This window comes from Streptopelia decaocto, assembly GCF_964273445.1.
Source record: "Streptopelia decaocto genome assembly, chromosome: 8".
NCBI classification, from domain to species: Eukaryota; Metazoa; Chordata; class Aves; order Columbiformes; family Columbidae; genus Streptopelia; species Streptopelia decaocto.
The window spans coordinates 10,384,255-10,411,654 of NC_138662.1; the positions used below are offsets into that span (position 1 = coordinate 10,384,255).

The 27,400-nt window shown below is 37.3% G+C and overlaps 1 protein-coding gene across 1 annotated transcript in view; it reads right to left on the reverse strand.

Annotated features, from left to right (window-relative positions):
- Positions 1–19,193: 19,193 nt before the first annotated feature.
- Positions 19,194–27,400, reverse strand: part of LOC309443302 (contactin-6-like) — a 140,323-nt gene continuing 132,116 nt past the window's right edge. The window contains exons 19-23 of the mRNA XM_082060086.1: positions 27,040–27,155; positions 25,470–25,656; positions 22,312–22,424; positions 20,373–20,541; positions 19,194–19,717 (exon numbers count right to left, since the gene is read on the reverse strand). Coding sequence (XP_081916212.1) covers positions 19,617–19,717; positions 20,373–20,541; positions 22,312–22,424; positions 25,470–25,656; positions 27,040–27,155 — 686 coding nt within the window. The 3' untranslated portion in view covers positions 19,194–19,616. The remainder of the gene's footprint in view (positions 19,718–20,372; positions 20,542–22,311; positions 22,425–25,469; positions 25,657–27,039; positions 27,156–27,400) is intronic.

Genomic DNA, 27,400 nt, shown 5'->3' on the forward strand with positions numbered 1-27,400 from the left:
GTTGATGGAAATGTCTAAAAACATCTAGGAGATTTTCTGGAACTGGAGGATAATTTCTAGCTGCAACTTGCTTTCTTAATATACAAATAACGTTTCTGGAACTGAAATTGTCAGAAAGAGCATTCTTCAATTCCTTTCACCGGGAATCACTTGGCCTTTGAAACAGACCCCTTGTCTGGGAGTCTGCTGCTTCTCTTCAGGGCTCTGTTTAGATACAAATACTACAAAAAGGCTACACTTTTAGTGAAAGATGTTTGTTTTATTTGTCTGCTGAAAAATATAACCTGCAACAACAAGAGACTTTATAAACAGTCTCTAAGAGATCTCATTGGTCATTTCTACTTAGATCATCTTAAATTATTATAACATATTGAACTCACAAAATTAATAATAAAAAAGCTTTAATTAATTTAAATAAATAGATTGATAGCTGTTCGTTCTCCATCGGCATGCTTACACTTCCCTGATCTGTGGCCCCTCCTGAACTGTTCATAGCAATATGACACAATAACTTAAAACAGGATGAAGTGACTATATTATCTAATTTAGAACACAGCTGCATCATGGGAAAGTAGATTATCAGCCAAAATGGTGTGTCAGTTTTATTCAGAAGAAAGCAGTATTGTATAGATTATTTTCCCTTCAGATCCAATATCTATTGTTCACAGTAAGTGTCTGTATTTTCTGCTTGGTCATAGTTAATTTTCTTTCTGTTTTTGACATATTTTCCTGATTTTCATAAAAATATCCTGTATTATTATGTTATATATAAAATCAAGTTCTCTTTCAAGATAGTCTCTCAATTTCATTTATTTGTGTCTTCATCTAGCTCTTTTTTCCCCCAATGTATTTAAGGCTCAATGACGTAAGAATCCTCTCCAGAATGCTTAAATGAAAGCATTTGACAGCTCATTTTAGTCCTTTCTGATATAATCTTCTCCAGCCTGCACATAAGATCTGTACTTCTCAGTACCTCTTGTCTAATAGCTTGAATCAAGCCAGACCCTCTCTAGATTTAAGTCAAAACTGGTATGAAATGCCTTTGACAAACATGGAGTAATTTGTTATTATCATAATAGCCATTTCAGAATGGTAAGATTCAAAAGACTATCCTTAATTAGTTTACTGAGTTGTATCAGCAGACCAAAATCCAAATAGTGTGCCTTTGCTTGGTGTCCTCACTGCTTTCTGTCTTTCTGACTCTCACACTTACCATCTTGCCCTCTTGTGTTTGATGTTTGATCAATATTATCAGAAACCTGATCTAGTTGCCATTGAAATGACTGAAAAACTTTCTTTGTTTTGACTGGAAACATGACCAGGCTCAGATTTTTGTCTTTTAATTAACAAGAGGTTTTAAAGACGAGTCTCATTATATCTGGCTTCATTTGATCTGCATAGTGACCTTTTTGGGTGTACTCAGGGGCACATTTTGGAGCCTCACTGGTGCAGAGGAGAGTCCTTTCCATGGGGGCAAAATGAGCAAAGCGGCAGAAGAATAAAACAACCAGCTCTGAAGACGTCCCCAAAAGAAGAACAAAGAATATGACTAATTAGATTACTTCATGTCAGTGTTTAATATTTTCAAATGAATTAAGATCTGTTTTCCATCTCACTTCCCTGGTGGTTTCTCTGAGCTATACAACATCAGTGTACTCTTTGTAGATGTTGTTCCCAAGATTGAACAAATCCCTTGTGAAAATATCTAACCATCAGACTTTGCTAATCCACTTTTGCAGACTGTCTAAATTGAACTGTAGTATCTGTCCAGCAAGGGTACCTAGCGTTCTCTCTGATGTTTTCAATATACCTTCATATAATCACTGGTCCCAAAGAAAGGATTAGTCTGTCATTTCTAAAGATTAATTCATCTTCTTTGAATCCCTTTTCAATAAATCTTTGAAATTAAGACAAATGTTATAAATAAGGGATTTAATCAACAATGTAGTTTTAGTGTTCATTTCCTTTTAGGTTGAGTTTCGTCTCTATGCTTTCTAAAGTCTGTGGAGATTATTCAGTTTCTCTTGCAATCTTTTAATCTCATCTATATGAAATATTTAAACTTTCAACATTTAATAATGATGAATAAGATCAAGATTGGAGCTTACAGTAACTTAAGGAAAAATCTTTCATTTCAGCCAGTGATGGCCTGAGAGTGTTAAAGTTACAAAATCAACATTCTTCTATTTCCTTTAGGGTAATATTGTTGCTGGCCCTTTATATTGAAATGAGCAGAGGACAGAAATTATTACAAAGGCTGCTTGCTGAGTGTAAAGGAAGGTTGAATGACAGTGATCAGAGGAAGAACTCAGGCATCTATCACAAGTGCTGTTTCTTTGACGAAGTATATATTTTTTTTCTTGGATAGCTAAGTTAAAGCATGATTTCTTTCTTTATTCAAAAATTTGTCCAAGTTATTGTTCAGATTCCACTCTGTCTTGTTTCCATCCATGCTTTGAGTGAGTTTCTTGATGTAATTACCCTTTACACATGTTTATTAATTATTTTCATTTTCTTTGTTAATGAGCACATCCTTATTAAAACATCTACATAAGCAAAGATGGAAGAAAAGTGTTCAGTGATTTGAGGAAGATGGTCTCCTCTTTCCTCATCACTCACACACTCCAATTCCTAATTCCCATGTTGCCCTACTCTTCATTTGTCCTTAGGGGGATGAAGTAATTTTGAGATGGAATCCCAGCATTTTCATACTGCTCATGAAGTGAATGGTCAACAGTTGTTCCTTCTGCCCAGCAGGGAGCAAAACTAGTGCCAGGGGTGGAAGAAAGTGGTGGAAGAAAGTGACATCTCTGATGGTCCTGACAGTACCCTCAGCCTATGGTGCTGATAGTGCCTGGGCCAACACAGATGGCAGTATGAAACCTGCAGTTCTGAAAATGCAGTTCTAAATGGATTGTGAAAGAGCAAAGTAAATTCTGCTGCAGATCCGAAAATATAACTGAGGTCCCCAAAATCCCAGTGCATCCTCTCTTAAACTGGTCCATGGACCAGCGTTAGGTCAAGGAATGAACTCTGTGATCTCAAGTGTTTTTTTTCTTTTTTTCAACCTAAATGATTCTGTGGACCTATGTCCCTAATTTTAAATGGACTAATGATTGTGCCTAACAGGAATGGGTTTAATTTCTTCTCTTTTCTTTCTTCCCTTTCCTCTCTTCCTTTCTCCTCTTGTCCTGTTGTATGTGTTCTAGTTATTCATGAAATGCCTGAAAACAGATCATTATGCCACATTATGCTCCTCTGATTCTGTTTTTTATCACCTCAAATTTTTTAAAGATAAAACATATGTAGGCGCTGAAGGTTGTTCCTTTACAAGAAGCCTTCATTATTACAGCTCTGAGGCAGAAACACATCATAGAGTTTACATGTAGTTTTAGTTTCTTGTTTGTTCTTCCTTACCTTCATTTTAAATTGGGAATGTAAAAATAGCAAATGTCTTCATTTTGTTTATGCTAATTTCATCACTATGTAGGGCAAACTTCTTCCTGGTTTCATGTCTTCATTTTATATCTTATTCAACATTTTGCTGCTTGATCTTTTTTGGTCAATAACAAAAGTAGCTTTGGTGACAATCTATGTGTTCCTTACTGCAAGCTATTTAATAATTGTCCTTATGTGGCTTTGTTGCAGTTGTGTCAGGAAATGTGCCATGACCAATATATGCATCAGAATACTACCACCACTAAAATGCAGTATATGGGAATATCCTGGAAGGCATTCCCTGTTCTGGTGTGGTCCTTGTCCTCTCTCTGCTCAAAGGAGCATAGGGAAAAAAAAAAAGGACATAAAAATTGTCTAGAAGTTTTCTTTTTTGGTAAACTTTGTTTCTCCCTGCCTGGCAGGAGGGAGAAGCAGCTAATGTCTCCCTGCTGAAAGCATTAACTGATTGCATTGTTGCTTGAGCACAGCAGCTGTCCTTATACATTTAGACTCCCAGTGACAACAAAATTAAGGCAGCCTCCCCTTCTGTCAGGCAATAAAATGATTTTCTCAACTTCTTTATTTCTTCTGAGAACTTCTTACTGCCTGCCTTTCTATGACTACAGTGAGAAGTTGCATTTGAACTGATCATAATGAAGGGGACCTTTTACTCAGTATTTTCTGGAAAGGCAAAAGGAAAAACAAAAAATAACCTAGATTCCAGTGTGCCTTGAGGACTGATTTCCCCCACTTTTCCATTTGCTTTAAGTTTGTTGATGCAAGTGGGTGTTTAATCTCATTTATGCCATCAGCGCTCTGCTCTGTAATTGCCCATTGCTTTCTGGTGTCTGATTAAATGGATCTTGCCATGACACCCATGGCAAAGCACCATTCCCTGGCAAGGAGGAGGGAGGATGATCCCACATGGTCTTAACTATTCAATTTTTTTGAATTTGGAAGGGTCCTAAAGCTTTCTGTTAGATGATGAGACTAAAGAAATATCCACAAATTTCTGGCAAGATTTCTGTGTGCCAGTATCTTCAGCATTCCCTGGCATGCTAAGATTTGAGAGTTGGAACCAAACACCACCTGCTCTTGCAGTCCTACAGGGCTGTGCAACACAAAGGGGACAACCAGCCATTCGGATGTCCTGCAATGCCTGTGCTGGTCTTCTGCTACTGTTCTGGGCTCTGTCAAAATGAATCTAATTAGGCAGTTCAGAATTTTATGTTCAGAGGCACCACCCCACTGGCGGCTGTGCCAGTGTTGTGCAGGAGGCAGTTCAGGACACATCTTGTGGCAGCAGAATTGGTGCAGCCTCAGACTCTAAGGCAGCTCAATCAACCTCATGGTGCTTTTCAATAATTTTATACCTATATTTTTCAAACCAAAGAGCCCACTCTTCTGATTCACCTGAAGATTTGGACAATTTTTGTTCTTTTTGCACTTTGTACCAAACAATAGTGTGACAACAAGGCCATCTTCAAAAGACATGCAGAAGTCCCACACAGTTTCCCCTGCCAGGATCTTAAGATGACATAGAAGAATAACTTACCAAGAAAATAATTTTAAACCCAGTCCTTTCCTCTTTCAATGACCTATTTTGGCTAAGTCTCTTTAAACAGACATCCTACCTGCAATAAAAGAGCAATAGGAACTGAAGATATATCATTGCTGCTGAATGGCTGAAGTGTATTTCTATTGTGAATATATATCTGCATTCTCAGATTCTGATTTTTTTATATGTTTAAATTTGAATGTATATTGTTTTTAGTGGGAAAAAAGCCCTTCAATCTTTTAATAATTTATTTTGTCCAGTTCTGATTGTGTCTCTTTACATGCAGTTTCTAGTTCCAGCTCAATACTCTAAAAGCACTGATTCTACTATAACTTATAGATTACAGGGAAAAAAACCCCACAGCACTAGGCTAAATCATCCAAATTTGCCACAGCAGGATTCTTCACCTATTTTCTGAAACATTTAGTTTCATTTTTTCCTCTCGATCTGACCCTTGCAGCTCAGTATTGGTAATTAGCCCCCTGCTTCTTCTGCAGCTACTAAAAACTGGGGAAAAATAAATGTTTCCATTTTAAATTATTATTGCAAAGGCACAGCCATGGAACACTGAAGGCTCACTCATGATGTAAGGGCAATTTTCATAAAATGACACTCAGGCATTTGGGTTCTAGCCTTCAGAATTAAGAACAGTATATTTTTGGTTTTAATTTTCTTTTTTTAAATTTTCTTTTTTATTATAAATGAAAAATTAAGGCAGTGTTATTTCTGTGGTTTCAGAGTATGAATTTGGCTGTTGATATCTCAGCTTGAGATGCTATCATCCTCAAAACCCTTATAGAAAACCCTTCAATTTGAGATAATAAAAATTAGTATTTATGCAAGCAAAGTAAAAGTCTTTGGGAACGTGATATCTGCTCCAATAGTACCCAAAGGAAACGACGTCTATATGGAAGGATGGTCAAGTGATGAACTTTTTTTCAAAAAAATTGTTAATGCAGGAGATCCGCAAAATTATTTACCACCACACATAGTCCTAACAGTACTCGAGAGCTTTTCATAGTAGCTCCCTCAACACAATATCCTTCCAATTACTGCATCTATGCCACTCACATCAAAATTAAAGTTTAAAGAATCTAGCAAAAGGTTAGATAGGCTGCTACATGGTGGTTCAGTTCTGAACTTTCTGCACCACAGGTACAATTAAACAGATATTTCATTAAATGAGTGAATATCAAAAGCAGGCAAGAATTTGCTAAACCTTCTAAGGATGTATTGCACCTCACTAGCTATGAATCTGCTACTCTGTTTCTTGCTCAATGGATTTAAATTTAAATCTTATTTTACTCTTTTTAGAAGGAACATATTAGAACATGTTATTGACAGAGAACCTACAAAAATATTGTGTCCAACTCGCCCAGTTTTCTTATGAAATTTGATGGTTTGCTTTAAGCTTCAGCTGCTTGTAACAACCAGTTGTATGAGGAGATCAGCATTTCATTTGTTCCAATAAGTGTATTTCTGATAACAAGGGTTGAGGGCTTAGGTACACACTTGAGGGCTCAAAAAGCCCCACATATATAAATGTTAAAATTATTGCCCATTTTGGGTGGCAGTTGTGATTTTTTGATGCCTTCACCCAGAAATAACCAGTTGTGTTCAGTAATAGTGCCAATGCTTGTTGTGTGGAGCTGCAGAGAAGCAGGTAGGGATGAGGAAGGGCAGCTCATCCCCCCACTGATAGTCACAGGTATGGAGCAATTTCCAGAGGAGACAGAAACAACTATCAGAGAATCATGAAGGATCTCACGGTTTCCACTGATTTAGTTTGAAGGCTCCTGCTCCCTGAATCCCCCGTCTCTCTCTTCTGCACTTATGGTTCTCAGAGATTAGTCTAGAAATAATGTTGCCTTTTTGTGTGTTTTTTTTATTGAGTTATTCTTTTCCTATAAAGGTTTTATCTACTCCACTGTTGACTTGATGGCATTCTACTTCAGAAATTCTACTCAACTTCAACTTTTTTGTAGTACAAAGGCAACCTGAGAGCCCTTAAAGACATCATTAAAGTTTTTACTTCCATGCCTTTCAAAGCCCCTGGGAATACATATTGTATTACAAGCTATTGTTGTAAATAGCATTTCTCTTAATGCAATAATCTCAGTCTAATCTTCCAGTGGTGTGAATATGCTTAAAGGAAAGCATAAAGAGATAGGTTCTAAATAAATTAAAATGAGCTAAGGGAAGATGTTTTATAACCCTAGAAATATTGCAAGTATTATTTAAAGTAGTTAATATTTTTACAGCCTTGTGAATGCTAATCCCTGGGAAATCTCAGGTAGCAAATATAGTTTTAATTCTCAATTTTAGTTATCACGATTTGGAACTGTAAATTAATTTCAATGCTATAAAAACTAATAGAGACGTTTATTTTCTTAAGCAATCTGGCTTATTCAACTGCAGACTAAATCTGAATTAATGTTCCTGGTATGCTGAATACAAAATTAGTAGTAATGTGAAATGCACGTAATGATAATATCTGCTGGAAGAGCTATAATGCTGGGGTCCAACTTTTTCTCATTAATATATTCCATTACTATTGGAAAAAATAGTACTGAACTTTCTATCTGGCACTTGAGTGTTTTCTGGTGACTTCTGTATAAAAACTTACATATTTTACAGTATTAATGTAGCATAAGTGTACTTCATTCTTTTGGGGATGCGTAATAGAATTATAGCAGTGTTGTATTTGTATGACCAAGAAGCAGGCTAAAGTAAAACCTTAGAAAAGCCACCAGATGTGACATCCAAAATTCAGTCTGGGTAGATGAAAGGAATTGCTAAAGAGGAAAGAAAAGGGAACAACAATGAAACCCCAGGTTTGTTCAATGAAAACAGACTGCTCTTCCAGAGCCATTGGCACTGCCCTGTCCCAGAGGAGAAGTTTCTTTGATTATTGAGGGCTTGTATGGATCTGCATCGATGCTTGCAGAATTCCCAAGACAAGAGACAAGAAGCAGTCCAGAGGAGTGCATGAAGGGACTACAAATATGGTCAAGAAAGGACTGAAGAGAGATGGAGGCTATGGGAGGTACATATGGAGCTGTGATAAAAAATGGCTTCCAGTATTTGATCTTGCTGTGCATCAGAAACCAGACAGAAAACTATTTTATTTTATTTTATTTTATTTTATTTTATTTTATTTTATTTTATTTTATTTTATTTTATTTTATTTTATTTTATTTTATTTTATTTTATTTTTTTATTCCCATAAGTGACAGGATATTGCCAAAGACCTATATTGCTTGGTTTCTCTCCCTAACAGGAGCATCCCACAAGACTTTCACTGTCCCCTGACTCACTCAGACCAAGTTTGTTAATGGAGTTTTACTGCAATAGTCAGACAATAATGGTGTTTGTCCAAATGTAGCTCTGACAACAGAAGTGTCCAAATGTGGTTGGGTGGTGTTGGATCTATGCAGACCTCCTGGAAGAGGCGGGGTTGGTAACCTAGTTCCTCACACCAAGCCCCCATGACGTGCTCAGCCCATCCGTGCCTCCGCCAGGTCCTTTGTACTCAAAGTTTATTTGAAAGCCCTTACAAACTGGAGGTGAATCACTCTGTACTTGTGGCATTAAACAAAAGTCAAGACAAATAGCAAAGCAAGAATGAAATTATTCTCTAACATTAAAGATAAATAACTTCTGTGTGCAAGCTTGCACAGAAATCCATCCCATTCCTGTTCTCCTCCACAGAGCCAGACCCTTAATGAAGAGCGATGTTGAAGGTCTGTTGGTTTTGGCTTGTATTTTGTAAATATGGTGAGAGAGGATGGAATCACTGCTGGTCACCTGCCAGTGCATTTGCTCTGGGGGCAGCTGGTGCCCCAGACGGGAGCCAGGGAGATGCTGGGGGAGGCTGGGCTGGGCTGGAGGTGGGCAGCCACCTGGAGGGGGTGGTGGCAGCTTCTGCTGCTGAGAACCGAGCTGCCTCCAAATGGCTTTATACCTCAAGGTGTTTCTGTGGTGACAGTAAAAGGTTATGTGTTCACCAGCATTTATTTTGTTTTCTTTACTTGGGGCTAACAAGCCTGAGTCAGGAAACCATGCAGGGAAAATCAGTATGCTTCCCGAATAGTGCAAGCATCAATTTAATTCTACAAAGTTGCAGTGGGCTATATAAAGATTTATTAATCAAAACATTTGCAAAATATTGACTGTGAGCTTACGCTGTTAGGCCTGAGAGATCATCTGCGAAGTAAAGCTTGAATTAATCACTTCTCCTCATACATTAATCTTTACAGAATAAAAATTACGTAGGAGATATTTGTGGATATTTTTCTAGCTGTGTTTTAGTAATTTCATTCTCTAATTTAAAATTATTTCCAATCAACAGTTGTCATGTAGAGGGTAGAAACAAAAACTCAGGGTAAGCAGCCAAAGCGCAGCTCACAGAACAAATGTTGTTTTGGAGTGGGGTTGGCTGGCGGCTCCAACCGACCCCCCCAGGGGGATGAGCCCAATGCATGAAGCTCCCGCAGGGGCCAAGCGCAACTGTGGAGTAACACAGAGAGTGTTTTGCTGCCTCTTTTGGCTTAAACAGCTCTGGTGAACACAGATCTAGGAAAATCTGGTTAGGAGGATTTGGCAATGCCTGTTGCCTGCAAAAATAGAGTTGTATTACAAGAATAAAACAGAATAAAATGTGCTACTGATTGAAAAAGATGCATATCTTAGTGTACAACTGAAGAAATATTCCCATTTTTCTAGTAATGTTTTGTTTTAAAAGTTTGACTTACATTATCTAAATGCAAAATATGGTAAAGCACTAAGTAAAGGTTAAAATATAAAAACAAACACTCTCTGCTAAAAAAAAAAAAAAAAAAAGAGTAGATTTTGTTCCCAACCAGAAACAAAAACAAAGAAAACCTGGAAAGCACTCAAACCCCATTTTTTTACAGTCCCAAAGGGGACACAAATTTTTGACAGCTTAAAATCATGAAGGCATCCACATTTCTGTCTGAGAGCCTCTGTTAAACTGCTTGCAGTTCTTTGGTTATCACAAATTGCTTTAATGAAGGCTGTGTGAAAATCATGTGAGTGTTTTGGTGTACTTAAACCTCAAAAGAAATGTCATAAAATCAAGTATCATCTCTGATAAAGCAGTATATGATGTGTTTCCCAAACTGCAATTTCCCACCCTCAGAGGGCAGATGTCTTTCTGCCAGTGCCTGCTTGACTGGGAGAGGCTCACGGACAAGCAGAGAGCAGCCTGGCCACCATGAATGATGATGAAAGCCTTATTAAACAATGGATATTGCACTGATTAAAAACCAGTGGCGTAATTTGGCCTGGGTTATTTAATTTTATTAAATGCCAAGGTATGTACCAGAGTAGCCTGGAGACCTTTTGAATCATTAAGTGCTGGCAGGCTTATTTTACTCTAAGTTGTGAACTCCACAAAGTGACTGCACTATAGTTGATGTCTTTAATTTTTTTTTAAAAAATAATCAATTTGTAGGGCTAGCATAATGATAAGCAATGGCCATGACTTTATTTCATGTGTGCCTTTTAGTGGTTTTATGAAGATGTTTCATAAACAAAGTTTTAAAGTGCAAGGCATACTATTATTTTATTTTAACAACTAATAAGAGAGATAGCCAGTGATGTATTTATAGCAGGACGTAGTTATAGAAGAAATATTGCAGCAACTGGGAGGGTAATGGGGGAGCACACACATCCCCTAATGCAGAGAAATGATCAGGAACTCATACTTACAAATGTAATGCCATAGCTAAATTAGACAAATTATCATAGGCCCTAGATACTAATGTCTGCTGCTACACACAGCCTGCTACTGCAGAATCACTCTTATGATTTTCCTTCTCAGGGAGAGAGGGAAAATAAAAAATGTATTACTCTTTTCATTACACAGCTCTCTATTTTCTGCTCCTTATATATATGTATACTTGTGTGTGCGTACAAATATATGTGTGCACATATATACATATATATAAAGTGCAGCAGCTGCAGGAGATGCTTGTGTCCCACATGCTGCACCTATGGCCAGGTACTGCTGGGGCAGCCCTGCCCACAGCAGTTTTGGACCTGTCTATTCATTCATTGGAGACAGAAATTCATCCTGATGAAAAGGGTGATTCCTAATATAAATCCATAAAAGCAAACTATTCTCTTCATTAAATCCATTACTTAATGGAGAAAATTTCATCTTCTGCCAACCAATATGATAGGCACAGAGTACAATGTCTCTCTTCTAACAGATAATTGTGATAGATATGGGAAGAGAGGGTTATTTTATGGTTTAGACTTCAGGAGAAATTTTCAAAATATTTTTGTGACTCTGTAGCCTGGGAGAATTTCTCTGTTAGAGAGTATCTCTGAACTGGAAAATGGAGATGTTTATAGAAGTTCTCTATGGAAACCATTTCTTGATCTGTAAAAAATTTACCTAACGTATTTCATTAGATAAATACATAAATATATACATATGCAAAAATAAATATAGTAATACTGACTTGTAAACCTCTTGCAGAACAGATTACATTAAATAATAGCAAAAATGTTCCATCCTCTAGACAATTCTGAAATTTCGTATCACCAGAAATGAGAATGAAAACTGGAATGAATCAAAATTTTTTTCTGAACTGTTTCCTTTGAAAACATTAGAAAGTCTTCTTACGGTAATGCTGAAGAACTGTTATTATTTTCTAATGTAACATAAAACAGCATGTGCCTGTGCTTGTGTATATCTGTGCAAGCTGGAGTGGGAGAGGGTATGGTAAACCAGATACCTCACTCGTTATAAGCCTGACAAAACTGCTAAGTAAAATGTTTATATGAAGCAAAACAGTGCATGCATCAAAAGAAAAAAAAAAAAAGTCATAGAATCAGAGACATTGAAAGTAAATAGTTTAATTCTGAATCACTGGAAAATATCTCTCCCGGAAATATCAAAAATCAGCATGTTCCTGTGAATGTTTTGCTCTGAAGAAACAGTGTTTTCTGATGGGAACCTGTTTCACGAAATATTTTCCAACCAGCTTTAGCACAAATACTGGCAATTGTCAGTGTGTGGGAAAGTGAAGAATATATTTTATTTTAGCTTTGATTCCAGCAGTGTGCAGGAAAGTGGCCTCTTTAATAGAAGCCTTTGAGTCAGAGAAGTGGCGGTGAAGAACATTGTTGTTAATGGGACAATTGCGTTGATGTTCCTCTGCCCCTCTCCCGACCTTTAGTAAGCAAAAGCATTGGTATGAAACCCCAGTCAGTAAAATGGTGTTTCTTCTGACAAGCTCATAAGATCAAATAGTGATTGAACTGCCAAACTTCTGTGTGCTCAGAGCCGATCATTTCTTTCCCATTTTATTTTGTTTTTCAAAACCAAGCCAAAACAAAGCCCCACAACAATAAAAAACAAAATAAACCAAAACACATGCAGGAAAAACTGCCAGCTACGGTAGAACTTTTCTGAAGCTGCCCACCTTACTCTTTTCCTAGGGCTTTAACAATTGATTTATCCACTGATTTTTCTGTATGTTTGTTGTAATATAGCTATATTGGCATACAGGTATTTGAAGTAGCTTCTGGCTTTGAGGGCTCATTTAAAAACAAAGAGGAATCAGCTTTGGCATTCCTTGGCGAGTGGTGTGGGGGGAGAGGGACTGACAAAATTAATGCACTGTGGAGTTTGAGACTGTTTTCTCTTTTTCTTTTCTTATTTGTTTCCATATTTCTTCATCCGGCCCTTTGTGGGCCTTTTTTCCCTCCTGCTCTGTTATAGCTGCTGTGAGCTGTGCAGATTCTCCAGGAGCGTTAATTCCATTTGAAATTTGTCATCTTAAAAAAAGCATTGAATTCTCATTGGGGGGAGGGGGAAGGGAAGTTGCAGTATTTAATGTATGGATTTGTTTTCTTTGTTTGTTTGGTTTTAAACTTTTTAGAAGTTCTGCAGGATAGATTTGAAGCCTGGGTTGATGGAGAGCCTTAAAACAGAGAGAATTTACCCAGGAGAATATCTGCCTTTGAAGTTAATTCCATTTTCCAAGCTCCTAATGAAAGACACAAGTTGCAGGAAGTCATGATACTTTACGTGGGTGGTGGGATGGATCCAGTGCAGTGGCTCAGACACATTCAAAGGTGGATTTTCCTCAGCCAGGGTGGCCTGAGAGAAGAGGTCCCCCAGGACAGCAGTAGCAGGTGATGCGGTGTGACCAGTCAAATGTATCAGGGGCACAGGATCCTTCTCACCTCAGTTTGGGAATGCCTCAGAACAGTCATGGTAAACAACAGTTACATTTGCTTTATGGCACTGTAAAGCAACATCTGTATGCCAGAGACAGCTGGCAGAGATACTGGAACAGCTCTTAGGTGCTTGAACTTTGTTTGCTACAGATAGCAGCGTCTCTGAAAAAGTAAGAAAAAGAGCAACGTTTCACCCTTTCAGGGGGACCTTGGGATGCCTCAAGCCTTTTCTCCATAGGAACCCATCTGAAGCTCCCAGTCTCTTGCTGGATGAAAAGGACAGAGATACTAACATTAGAAACAGCAACATGCTCTGAAGAATACACCCACCAGTTAAAGTTAGCAGAATGAACAACAGTTTAATCCTCTACTTCAAAATTCAAATGACTGCTTGTCTTTTTACCATCCAAGCCTTCCAGCTTGTTAGCTCACTAAGCTTGTGGGTTGGCTTTAACCCAGCCAGGGTAATATTGTAGGTGTTAAGCCCTGCAACTTTTCTCCTCTGCTCTGCATAAGCGTTTGTCTTCTACTTTTCTCTGCTAGAAGCAGCAATACAAAAAAAGTACTTCTAGATCAGCTGGTGGATGATTTTTATCAGCTCATTTTAGTCAATAAAGAAAGAAGTCAATCACTCCTAGAAAACAGTGCTTTCCAGTACTGTATATGCCTGGTCAGTACAATCACAGAATCAATCAATAACCACATTGATCAATACTATGTAAACTGCTGATTTCTGTGGGTAAATTGTACTGGTGTAAGAAGGCTTTCAAATAAATTCTAAACCCACTCAAAATGCACAGACTTTAGGGCAGTGGGACGTGAAAGTTTTGTGCTGTTTCCCTTAAAAATCTCTGGGATAGCAGGGCTGCAGAGCAATGTATTTAAATCATGCTAGCAGCGCTCACACACTCTCACACACAAAGTCTGCTTCAATAAGAGCTCCAGAAAATATCCTTTAACTCAAATCTACCAGCAACAAGGGTTTTCTGGCATTGTGCGATACCTCAGGAGGAAAGGCCAGACTGAATAGGACAGGGTGCACAGAGAAGGCTGAGCTGCGGTCTGGTTATTTTACAGCCCAAACAGCTGTAGGAGGCTCCTCTAGATACTTCAATTTTTTATAAAACCCCAAACCTAAGCATCTCATTTTTTGTTTTACATATTGCTATAATAGCAGTCCCATGCAAGACCATGGGTAGAGCTTACAGACACATTGCTCGTAATGGAAAAACTGATCTATGCTTAAGGAAGCTGGGCTTGTTGCAGCAGTGTTGCTTGCAGCAGGTTGTCCCTGTGCTCCAGCTGCATTGCCCAGCACACATGGGTGGCAAACAAGCAGAAGGAGACAAATAGGGATATAATTTGTGAAAATTTGTGTTGGCTTTTTCATTGTGGGTCTGAATATGTTGCAGAAAAGGAGATTGTTTGGAGGTGATAGCCATGAAGTTGTACATAACATTAGTATGAATGCAGAAGGTATGTGCACAGGTGGTGGGTATGGGATGAAGGGAGATTTCAGGATTTATCATAATACTTCACAGAGCTATGCCAAGCAGGTTAGAGTCCTACAAGCCATTTCTGGCAAAGCAGAAACCAGAGCCATGTATGGCAGTGTCCAAGTCTTTGCCTTAATTAACCTGGCCCATCTCCCATACCGTCTGTAGAAAACTGTATTTACTCAAATTCACAAATTCTAGCGACTTAAATGTATCCTGTAAAAGACTTGCATATTATAATGGCCATTCTGGTATCCTTTTGTGTTGCAGAATTATTCAAATTCATTCTCTAAGGATGGAAAATATCTGTAGCCATTTTTCAGTACTGAAATATATTGGCATATATAGAATAGGTTAAGTAAAGAAATGATACAGAACATTATTATTAATATGACATTTTAATTGCTGCATCAGACATATATTCAAGTGCTAAGTGCTAAGAACTGATAAAAAGAAGAATTTCATATTAAAAAATAACCTGAATGATTGATGCCATTTAGAGACCTTTATTGTACCACGCTGTCAAAATGTCCAACTGACCTTTTCTACATGGTAAATTTCTCCAAGAAAGATTTTATACGAGCTATTTTAATCGCCAAGCCTTTACATATACTCTGATGATGACCAGGGGCATTGTATACTAAATCTCTGCAACCTTGTTTAAATTTTTAGATAGACAAATATTTCTGAATGCATCATTTACCATTCTTTCATGCTTTCAGTCCTTAACAACCCTGTAAATGGCAGCTCCCCATTTATTCACTTTCAGCAGCAGAAGGCAGCGTACAGACATTATCTGAACTCTGTGGCTGAGGTTGGCTGGACTGCTCCTGGGTGTTAATAATGCACAGACTGTGAGGTGATGCGCATTCCCACACTACCTGTTTTTGAAGAGCTCGTCATCCTTGTAGCAATACTTCAACCATCCATTGCTAGTACCATCATACCTCCATCCGCAGACACCCAAAGACCATATTGTGGCTGCAGCTACACTTGTACTTGACACCTAATATTCTATTATTCTCATATTCTAATATTGAGGGGCACTGAGATGCAGCAAGTCTCTGGCATTTTGAGGGAAATTGTGGGGGACAGTGCCTCAGAAATATCAGTGCTGGAAGGGATCAAAAGCATTGGTTTATTCAGAGTAGGGCAAGTTCTACTCTAGCTTTGACCCAGCCAAAGGCAAAGAGCAATATATGCTTCCTAAAAAGACAAAAATCTGTGGAGGGGTGTAGGGAGGGAGGCAGGATCTCCAGGGACCAGCCTACAGTAGCCCAGTGCACGCCAAAACCTCTCTGAGCAGATTGACTCTTTCTTCTATACAGGGTCTGCAAATCATTGTGGGAAATCCTCTGCAACTGCATTACAGTCAGATGTTAATAAAATATTTTTCTGTTTTTACAACATATTTATATGTAAGTGTGATTCAGAGCTCTGCATCAAGTCATCACCAGGGCTGCATTCCAATGGCCTGCAGAAAACATAGGGTGTTTCTGCACTTCAGGAGAATGTTGATTTAGTGGTTGGTACAATAGCACACATGGGCTATTTTATTTGGTTTCTTGGCATTCATATTCAAAAATTGCCCTATAAAGAAGGGAAAACACATTTAAAAAGTTCAAACACTCTTAAATCACAAAGAAACATTGTGTTTAGAGTGAACTGAAACATTTGGATAGACTAAAAATTGCTTTTTTCATGGAGAAATATTTTATTGACGTGTTAAATTTAAAATGAAAATCTCTGATTGTGACTCTTTTTCATTTTTTGGTACTCTGCTTAGGTTATCAAAATAAAATAGGCATTACTCTTCCAGCTATTTGAAAATTCAGGCTGGTCGGTGATTTGATCGGATGCCACTAAAATCTGCCTAGACTGGGCCCAAGGTTCCCTGCATTGGGCATCTTTAAGTGGGTTTTTTAATTCAACTTCCTAGCTGCTAAAAATAGAAGCATTGCACAGCCTTTTGTTTTACTTTTTCCATTGTCTTTATTTCAACTTCTGGTTTTACAGGACTTATACTGTTTTTATTTTAAAACTTCTTCCTGCAACCATGAGTGAGGAAACTATTTTTGACCTTTTTTTTTTTTTTTTTAATGAAATCTGCCAGTCGTCTGAGCTCTTTCTATTTCAGCCTCAGGTCCTCTAATACCATTTTCACATAAATAGGAGAGGTGGACTTTCACTGCTTTGGGCAGCTCAGACATCAGTTTGTCCTAGTGAAACACCAAAAAAAATAATTGGGGATCCAAAGAAAAGAAAAGGAACTGGCACAAGTTAGAGGGCTACACTGATTTAGGAAGGATGGAGGGACTATAATTATAATCTATATTTACACTTGTTTTCCTGATTAGAAGTTCTGCACCCAAGGCAGAATGATCACTTGGTAATCCACTTGTGCGCCAGCTCTAAGGGAGTTCAGCAACGGAATAGCTTTATTCATGTTACTGATCTTCCTAGGCTAAAGGGCTACTCCCATGGGAATGACAAAATAGGACTAATGTAGAAATTAAGAGGTTAAACACTGGAGACATAAAGACCCTGATTTTGAAAATTACCTTCTAGAGTACCCTGTAAAGAACATCAGTAATGCATACAGAAATTAAAAGTAATCTGAAGAAATGATTAGTTGTTTAGTTTCACTGCAAAGAAAAATGGTTTTTCTTCGATAGGATATTATCAAGATTTTTAATACCATATCAACTTCATTCTAAACTGTCCTCTTCTTTTGAAAGCTGTGTTAAACCTCTTTCTAATAACTCCTGTGATTAGCATCTTTGTAGAAATCCCAGAGGACAGGCTTCTAAAAGTGGTATTATATTGCCAGAACCTCCCTGTAATTAAGCATCTATCAGGCCTTCTATTCAGTTGTACATAACTGTTCTGCAGAAAATCTCTCTTTGCCTTAATAAAAAGAGATGTTTTGTTTAAACTTAGCAGAAGGATTGTATTTATATTATAAAATATAAGATTTTTAGACTCAGTTTAACTGAAAAATGAACACGAGAAGGTCTACCAGTGAGCTGCCATGGCAGAGAGCAGTTCCTGTTAGAGACCTGCTGGGAAGGGATGATGCTAAAAGCTCTGTCAGAGCTCCACCAGATAGTGGTCAACTCTGTGAAACATTTTGTTAAGTCCAGTATGGACATTATTAAACATCATCAGGTGTAAGTGGTATTTGCTTATCCACAATAAAGAAAAAAACCCAAGTTTCTGCAGTCCCTTGTTCAGTGAGACTGCAGCTGCACAGACATGAGAACGTGAAACACACATTCTTTTGGATTTCATGGTGCCAAAATGAGATGCAAATGTTTAACGGTCAGTGCAACTCCAAGTGAAACATCTTGTCCTAGAGCCTTAATATCCTTTCTTTCCTCTGTAGTCCTTAAATCAAAATTCGATATCATTCTGTAATGTGTGCTTTTGCACATTTTTGAATTTACTTTATGTCAGTGTGTGTGCTCTCCCTGAAAGTCCAGCACATGGGCTCTGTGAGTAATCTCGGGTACCAAAGTGTAGGCAGTTTCCTATATAAAAACACATTTTAGACTCTCTTGTCACCAATTTGGCCTTCCATATCCATGGATAAGAAACAAGTTTAATATGCTGTTTGAAGGATTATCATGCAGAGATTAACCTCTATCCTTTTGCTTGTTTGTGTGTTTATACATCACCATCTCCATTTGAATCTATTTCTTTTAAAAAATATTGGGGCATATTTTATATACTTGCAGTTACAAATGGTTACAAAGATGACACAACACATATTTGATATTGGTGAAAAGAAAATGTACTTCAGAGTAAAGCAGGAGGGAAGAAAAGGTCAACCAGTAGTGATATGAGACAAAAAATACCTTTTATCGGATGTTGTTCAAGTTGACGAGAGTATGGCTTCACATTTTGAGCTGTATCTACTGATTTGAAAGCTGTGCTCACTCTGGTGTTTAATTTGCCATTCTAACAACTCAGTAGATTGAAAGGCTTAATTAGATGCTTTTATTTATATTTCAAGATGATGAAAATCAATGTTCTTCATACCCAGCCCAAAGATGAATCTACACTTTCAAGCTACAGCAAAGAATAACAATATCAGGTGACAGAGCAACTGAACTTGCTTGAAGACAGATATTGCAGTCTCCCTTCAAAAAAGGTATTCTGCATCTCTGCTAGTTCTGTTGATGAGAACAGCCTTTGTACGAAAAAGCCCTTTAAAATGTACTTGAGAATATGTAAGGTATCTCATATTATAAAAGGTACTGTTTTGTTCAGATCTGGCTCAAAGCTTGCTGATGCCATTGAAAGTCTTTCTATTGAACTCGATGGGGTTTGGGTTGGCACATATGATTCCTTTTATTTAAGTTTCCTTTTTCTGAAGAAAATAGTATGGCACACTTAATATAATGCATTGTATGACACCTCCTGTAATGTAAACAAGCACAACAAGTATACAAATAGCTTTTATTTAATTGAAAGTGGAGTTTTTTTACAGGTTACATTGAAGAAATTGAGATAAATAATATCCACATCACAAGCAATTGTAAGTCTCTTTCAGTTTTAAGAGCTTGGCAGAGATCTTTCATGTTTGACATACAATCACACTGGATTTTCAATAAGAACTACTGCTGGTAAAAAATTTGAGACCACTCTTCTTACAATCTCAAGTTATGTTTGGCACCACTCCATTTAACTAATGCATATACATTTATCCATTAATTTCAAAGCTCATTTTTAAAAATTAATGTAATATTGATATTTAATGTTTTCTTAACAATAGACCACGTCTATCTCCCTCCACCATCCCTGCTGGATTTCTCTATCAGGAATGTTGGTCATGGTGAAGTATTCAGATAAAATCTACACATGGTTTATTTTTAAAAGTCCATGGTTGAACTTTGCTTTAATCATCAAGGAAAAGGGTGCATAAGAACAGAACTCAATATCAGGATCCCAGATGTCAATATGTGGTTTACCCTTTGGGACAATTTTATTGCTCCAGAGCTTAAACCTGTAAAAATATAAGCACATAAAATTTCTGACAGAAGTAAATTTGTGTCAACTAAGCACTTTTCCTATACATGCTAACATAAGAGTAATCTTTGTTCTATTTTCAAAATGAAACTTTATCCACAAATGTTATTTCTATTTATTTCTTTTTAAGTTGTAGCAGCAATTCCATGGAGTATGGTTTTGAATCAACTTCCCACCCTTCCTTGTGAATACCTACTTTCAGGAGGGTTTTGGCTAGTTTGTTGTAAAACTATGCTCCAATTTTGTGTGAATAATAAGGTATTTATAAGGGCAGAGACTGGACTCTGGGCAACCCCTCCCCAGTCATGGAGAAGGGCTGAGGTTCTCTGTCTCAGGAGCAGCAGCAGCTCCAGAGCAGATTTGACTTTAATAAGAAAGCTTATTTCTCTGTCTTTCCCTGAGCATTACAAGCCAGGGCAGATGGAGATGCTAAAAACAAGGTTGTGCAAAATACTTTCTCTGCTAATGAATGTGAGAGTACCAGAAACTAACCTATGTGTACCCGGCACTACAAAGCCATAGGAGAGAGGCCACCTATGGCAAAGGTAAGCCTGCTAATCTACTGTACTTCTTGGAGGCACACAGATTTCTTCTTACACAATAACATTAAGAGAAAAAAAAACCTCACATACTTGATATTTTTGGAATCCTGATTTCCTCACTGCTGCTGCCATCTCCACCATCACTAACTGTTCTTATTTCTATGAGGTAATCTTCTTCAAATGGTACCAGAAGTTCAGCTGAAGTGTTGCTTGTCTCCAGTATATGAGTTTTGCTATGTTTGTTTTGTCTGTATAAGATCTATGTGAAAAGGGATTAGAAAACAAGAGTGGAGGGTTTTTTGTTTGGTTGGGTTGGTTTTGTTTTGTTTTTAATTTTAATAGAGAGTTTTTGGCTGAGAATATCTTGGCTGAGAATATCTTCTGTCATATGTCAAACTTTTCAGAGCAGTATCAGCATCCTGCGGAGTATTAAACTTAATTCAAAGCATACAAATATATTCTGCAGAATTTTGTGATGGAGGTCACAGCAGCCATTTACTTCAGTTGTGTTTTGCAGGAGAAACTTTGCTAGAACTGAGGCTCACCTCGAAAGCAGAATTATGAAATCCTTACCCAATACGCTTATGCTCTTCTGTAAATATGGATGTTAGACATACCTTTAAACAAGACTTCAGTCTATAACACCTTTTATATCCAGAAATTCATCTGACACTTCATGAACTGAGGGCTTATGTTTTGGTTTGGTTTGGTTTTCTTTGTTTTGTTTTGTTTTATCTGTTTGTGATGAGCATTTATAGTCAAATAGAAAAATTTGCATTGACTTATGTGTAAAATTACGACTGAAAACATCGGACACTGCATAATGATATGTTTTCAAAGTATTCAAAAAAAAAGACAGAAATTTGGGTAGTAGTACCTGGGCTTCCAATTGGGAAACACATTTCTACAACTAAACATGATGGATCCAGTGCCTGCTTGCACTTCACTCTTTTTGCTAATGTGTCACTGGGACAAGGTGCAGAGCAGGTTGGGGACTCTCAACAGGGATCCTGCAGACTGTGATCAGCTTTTTTCCTCCAAGAAGCCTTTCTTCCTTGCTAGTACAGCAATGACAGTGTTTGACTCCTTTCTTTTGACAATCTTTTGACATATTTATTCTAAAAGAGCAACTGAAGAGCAAAGCAGTAAAAGAAACAGAGATCCTACAAGAAACACCAGAACAAGTACTTAAAGCACTCTTCCCACATCAAAATATAATAAGCAAGTGTAAAGTAGGTAAGCTAGACACAAAAGTCTAGTTTTAAATTTTTCCCAGTGTGTGGAGCTACTCAAACACACTCACTAGGGTGTAAAAGAATATGATCTCAAGAAAGACATGGGGTGTCTCTTTGTGTCCTTTTCCTCCCTAAGCACAAATAACTCTGCGTAGACACTGAAATGTCTAGTAATATGAGAATCTTGATCCTGAGAACCTTTCCTCATGTAAGCACTCTCCACCTCAATTTTTACAGTCCTTCAGGACTAAAAAAGTCTTTCCATAATTCTTTTGGGGTCAAAGCCACTGCAAACAAGCTTTAAACTAAATTTTTGTTCCCTTAAAAAATAGATTTATGGAAGTGTTTTTTACTTCACTCACATTTGTCTTTACATGAGTATCTTCCTATCTATTTTCAAAGGTAGATTTGTGAATTACCAGAGAGTGAAAACTTTTAAATGTCTTTTATGCCTATCTTCAATGCTTAAGAGACTGTTTTCTACTTCTTATATACATGTGAAACACCTTCCCCAAAAAATATTTGCATGCAAGAATCTCACATGAGTGAGATTACAATGGAAATGGGACAAGAGAGATCCAGCATTGGGGACAGAAAACCCCTGTGTCAGGATAAAGAGGTTCTACTCTAAATGAACACAGCCATCCTTCCATTTGTATAAATGTTAGCCAGTCACCCCCATCACTCCAGAAAAGTCACTGTTTTCCAGATAATAGCAGTCACTTTTCAACAGGTCACTCTCTGTAGCTCTATTATAAATAATGTCTGATTAATGAGATAAAGATATGACTTACTTTGTAGCCCAACACCTCTGATTCATTCTCCATTGTTTTTACATGTTCCCAGTTCAAGCAGATTTTCGAATTTGTCAGCTTCCAGGCGATGTTCACAGGGGGTTGACTTGGTGCTTTAAAAACAAAAGATTATGATAATCACAAGATATAACTGAATATTAATTTGCATAGTGTAATTGAAGAAACTGCTGACATGGAAGTAGCAAATGCATGGGTGATGCAAACTGAAGAGTAAGAAATATTTTCCAGTCCATCATTTCTCTCGTATTAGTCTGAATAAAGATCTGTTCATAGCACAAAACCACTTACTGTGAGAGTTCATTTTTGAAATTAGGAAAAGCCTGACAGTGTCTGACAGTTCAAGTTATATTTGATGGATTTTGTTTAAGTACTGTGTTGTTCCTATCTGTATTTTAATGTACTAGAAAATGTTTTGCACTATGGATTTCAGAAAAAGCTGAAACTAAGAGCAGAATACAAAAGACAAGATTTTCAGCAGCCATGAGGACAGGTTACAAAGAGCTACACATTAAAGTCTCCATGTGATCTGTAATGAAACATTGTAGGATTTTATAAATTCTCAGCACAATAGGCTAAGAGTAGCTTTTCAAAGGCTTTTTATGCCTAAGTACCAGGACTTTGAAAATTTGCCTACAAGTGACTGAAATTGAATCCTGTGTGAACATGTGAAGTTGAAACTGTGCCTTTGAACTGTATCTTAGATTCAGAACAACACATAATATCCTTCTCCATGGTGGATCCTCCTGGACCCTGCCTGGAAGGACAGTGCTGAGAGTGTTAGGCGAAATAAGCTCTTGAACAGAATTAAGAAAAAGGAGGAGAGATTTGGAGCAACAGGTTGTGAGTGTCCCAGACCTGACTTTCAAATGCTTAGCCTTTGTGACCCTTTTTTTTTTCTCCCTGTAGTTACTATATATTGATGATTAACATTTGTAACTGGGAAGGTACTGTTGATTTGGTAATATTCCACAATTTAGTTCATTTCCCATAGAGACAGAATAAAGTGATGATGCCTGTTCTTTCATATCTATCTACTTCATAACTGTGAAGAAGTTTAATCCATCCCATTAGTAGGGAAAAGAACTGTAAGTGGACCACCCAGGTGAATATGAGCCATACTGTCAATGACAGGAAAATATAACTTTCTTTTTGAGGGTATTTATATAGATTCACATACATAAAACTGGAAATTAATTTAAATATTGTTTGAAACCTCTTTTTTGCTTTTAGCAGATATTTTATAAGAATGTGATAATAAAAAACTCAGAAGAGGCAAAGGATGTCAAATATTGAATAGACTCTGTACTCTGAAAAGTCTTGGGAGCACCCAAATATGGGTAGATACTGCCTTATTCCACGATTTTCAGCATAGCATTTAAAACCATCTTAAATCATAGTCTTTGGGCTGAAAAACCACAAGACGATTTTAAAACCAAAATTATCTGGTTTTGCTACACAGCCAGGAACCAGAATAGGTGGTAATGTAGCACTTCCCCCAATTTCATAGTTATACCCACAAGCAAAAACACTGCAAACAGTTCTTCAAATGTAAGACTAATAGACAATTTTTACAACTATGTTCTCGTAATCAACTTTGTTAAGAATAACAGTAGTCCTAAGTATATGCTTAAGTTTATTAATTTAATTACATTATTGTCATGTTTTACGTAACATTTAGCTTTGTTGCTGTACTGAGTTGAGTCTTCATCTTTTCAAAGTATTTATAATATTGATATATACATGTACTTGTAAAGAAAATGAAAAAAACAAAGAAATTACTTTAAAGAAAGTAAAGAAACAGAAGAGCTGAGCTTCACAACAGCTCCTAGTAGAGCAGTATGTTCATGGACAGAAGACATAATTTCCACTTTCCTCAGTAATATAAACTTAAACCAGGATATCAACTTAGACCTCAAATTGATCTTAGATAAGTGTGTGTCAATCAGAATTGCACCTTTTTGGTAGAAGGACTATTTTAGTTTTGTTTAGTCTCTACTACAATAATGGCATGCACAGAACATTGTAGAAATCCTGAAAAATAAGCAGGAAAACAGAGCTATTACCTTGAAATGAGAGCTCCTACTGAATATGTACATTGTTTATATTCTCTTGACATATTATCTCTATTCATATTGAAAGTGCTTGCATCTCTCAGAGAATAGAGCTTAAAAATTTAATATCTGTTTTTAAATATTAAAAGGGTTATTTTGACTTTAATTTTTAAATGAACCATTAGCACAATCCTGAATTTGACAGAAGATGAAGTCAATGCAAAGCAAAAGCAAATTCATTCTCTATGTCTTGTTACTTGACTGCCACGTATCTAACTTGTCTTTCATACATAGGCACATAGGAATATAGAGAATCATTTCCAAAGTTGAGTCTATTTTCCATTAAGAAATTGACTGTGACAAGAGTTCTGTTTGAATCTATGAGAAATATCTTCTCTGACTTCATTTTGGTTTATGTTATTTACATTAAATTGTAATGCCTAAGTAGTATTTTTATGAATGTATCCCATATGCTACCCTCTGTAGTGCACAGTTTAGAGGTCACAAAAAACCCACTGTATTTGGAGCATTCAATCATTTTCTTTAAAACAACAAACCCATATTCCGCACCACAATCTACTATCTGATCCATGGAACTTCTTCCTTTTATTGACTCTACATCTCTTTTGAAATCTCCTGAAAGCAAGTGTCATGCTGTTGCAATGCAAAATGAAATCCTTCTTAACAGTTTCTACTCTATAGGAAAATAAACACCAGTGCTATCTAATTTTGTAGGTGTACAGAATTCCTTTACCATACAAATAGAATAGGCTAAATGAAATAACCTTCCCGGGTCTGATTTAAGAATTTTGGCTTCCATTGAAAAAGAACTAAAGCCCAAACTAAATATAATATTAAAGTCTTAAACAGCAGAGTCTGACCAAGCTTTATGGCGACCACAAAAATATTGTCAGGTAAAAGAGATGTTTCTTAGTCACAGATTTTCTTGTTTGATTTTCTGAAGAAATTTGGGATCCGGTTTTCTTTGATGTTGCAACATTTAGCAGAGATGGGTCAGGGTAAGCTGAAATGTCACTATCACACTTGGGAGTTTGCAACATTTGTTGTATGAAATTGAATACTCACGTGATTTTTTAGTGGTGACATTTACTGGAGTACTAGAGGGCCCCGTCCCCGCAGTGTTGTAAGCTCGAACTGTTGCAAAATACACTGTGTTAGCTTTTAATCCTGTGATATTTCTGGCTGTCACATTCGCATTGACTCTGACTTTACCAGCTGTGCTTTCCTTGGGATCATCAGTCCAATATAAAACCTGAAAAGCAAGAACAAAGAACAGGCAATTCATTGTTTTCCATCAATTACAGATTTGGCTGGGAAGCAGACATGCTGACAATGAAGATTTCAAGGAATACAGGACTTTTCATTTTCAAAACTAGTAGGAAATAAAACCAATCATAAATATTTATAGACAAGAAATAAAATTTCAGAGACTGAATTCCAATTAAGGAAGCAAATTAAATCCTTAGCTTTATAGATGTCCAAAAGGAATACTTTGATAATGTGAGAAATTTTAAAAGCTTGTTTGGTTTTGTGTTTTGAACCGATTTGAAAAAAAAAAAAAAATTAAAAGATACAAAAATCCCATTTATCTCAGTCATCTAAGAAGTTTTTAAATTAGTTCGTATCTTGCCTCTAGTTTTGATTCAATTACAGCTATTTAGACCTGTTTTTTTTCAGTGGGTAGTTGATTTAGTAAGGTTTATGTACTGTATTAAAGTCCTATTACCTTCATTTCTACATTTGTAATGATAGGACAGAATCTAAAGTATTTCTGACTTAGTTTACTCTTGTTTTATCTTATGTAAAAAAAAAAAAAAAAAAAGAAAAAAAGTTTTATTGTGCAAGTAAAATGCCCAGGAACCATATTTGAAGTTATTTCAAAGTATTTAAGCTTTTAATACAAAACTCTGTCCCCTCCACACCCCATGGGAAGCCCATGGGAAGCACCTCTGGTCTGTCCTGTGGATGTCAGATCCTGTTGACACAGGGTTTCTGCTCCCATCTGTTGCTGGAGACCAGAGTGAAGGCAGATGCAGCACAGCTTCCTCACAGCTTCTTCTGCTCAGACCTCAAAGTGTCTGTCCCTGGATCTCTCCCTGGACTTGATGCCATCACACCCCAGTGCACAGGGCAAAAAACCTGTCAGTTATTAGTAAGTGAGCAGGTGCTCACTATGAATAGGAGTGAGAAGCCAAAAGCCTTTCAAATATGCTGCAGTGCAAGCTTTGGATAGTAGTGATGTGCATTTATCCTGATTTCTTCTGTAAGCACTGCTATAGGTCATGTGCATGTCCCCAAACTATCAAGTACCCCATCATGCTCAGACAATATTACAGCTGTGTAAGGAGAAGAGAATCAGCTTTGTTTTCTGGAGTCAAGCGCGAATTCTTTTATAGTAGCCATCACAAATGATTAATCTTGAGGTATTAATTTGCATTACAAAAAGACTGGGACAGAATTGCAGTCCTGGTCTGTGAATGCTTGTGATTATCTCAGGTGAAATGTTGCTAATGAGAGCTGGGTGAAGAGCTTCATTGTCTGTTGACTTGGAAGCAAGGGAGGAGGAACCAGAATACAAATATGGCTGGAAAAGGGACATCTGTATGGTGTCAGACACCAGTGCCAGCCACCTCACCTCGTAGCCCAGCACCCTGCCCGTGTGCCGGTTCCATGCGATGGGCTGCCAGGAGACCTCCACTTCCGCCGCCGAAATGCTCAGTGCTGAAGTCCCCGCTGGTGCTATCTGCGGCTCTGAGTGATGGGAGAAAACACAGCTGGTGGAACAGGTGTGTTACCAAAAAGGTATTATGTCAAAACTGAGGGAGACTTAAGAAAAGAAGAGGAGATTCTTGGAGGAAACAGCAGGTAGAGGCTTGGGAAACCTGGTGTGAATCCCCAGTTTTGCTGCCTATTTATTTGTCAACAAAACTGGAATTTCTCAGAGTTGGTCATTAGCCATAAGCTGGGACAGATTTTCAGAGATCAGCTGCACTGAG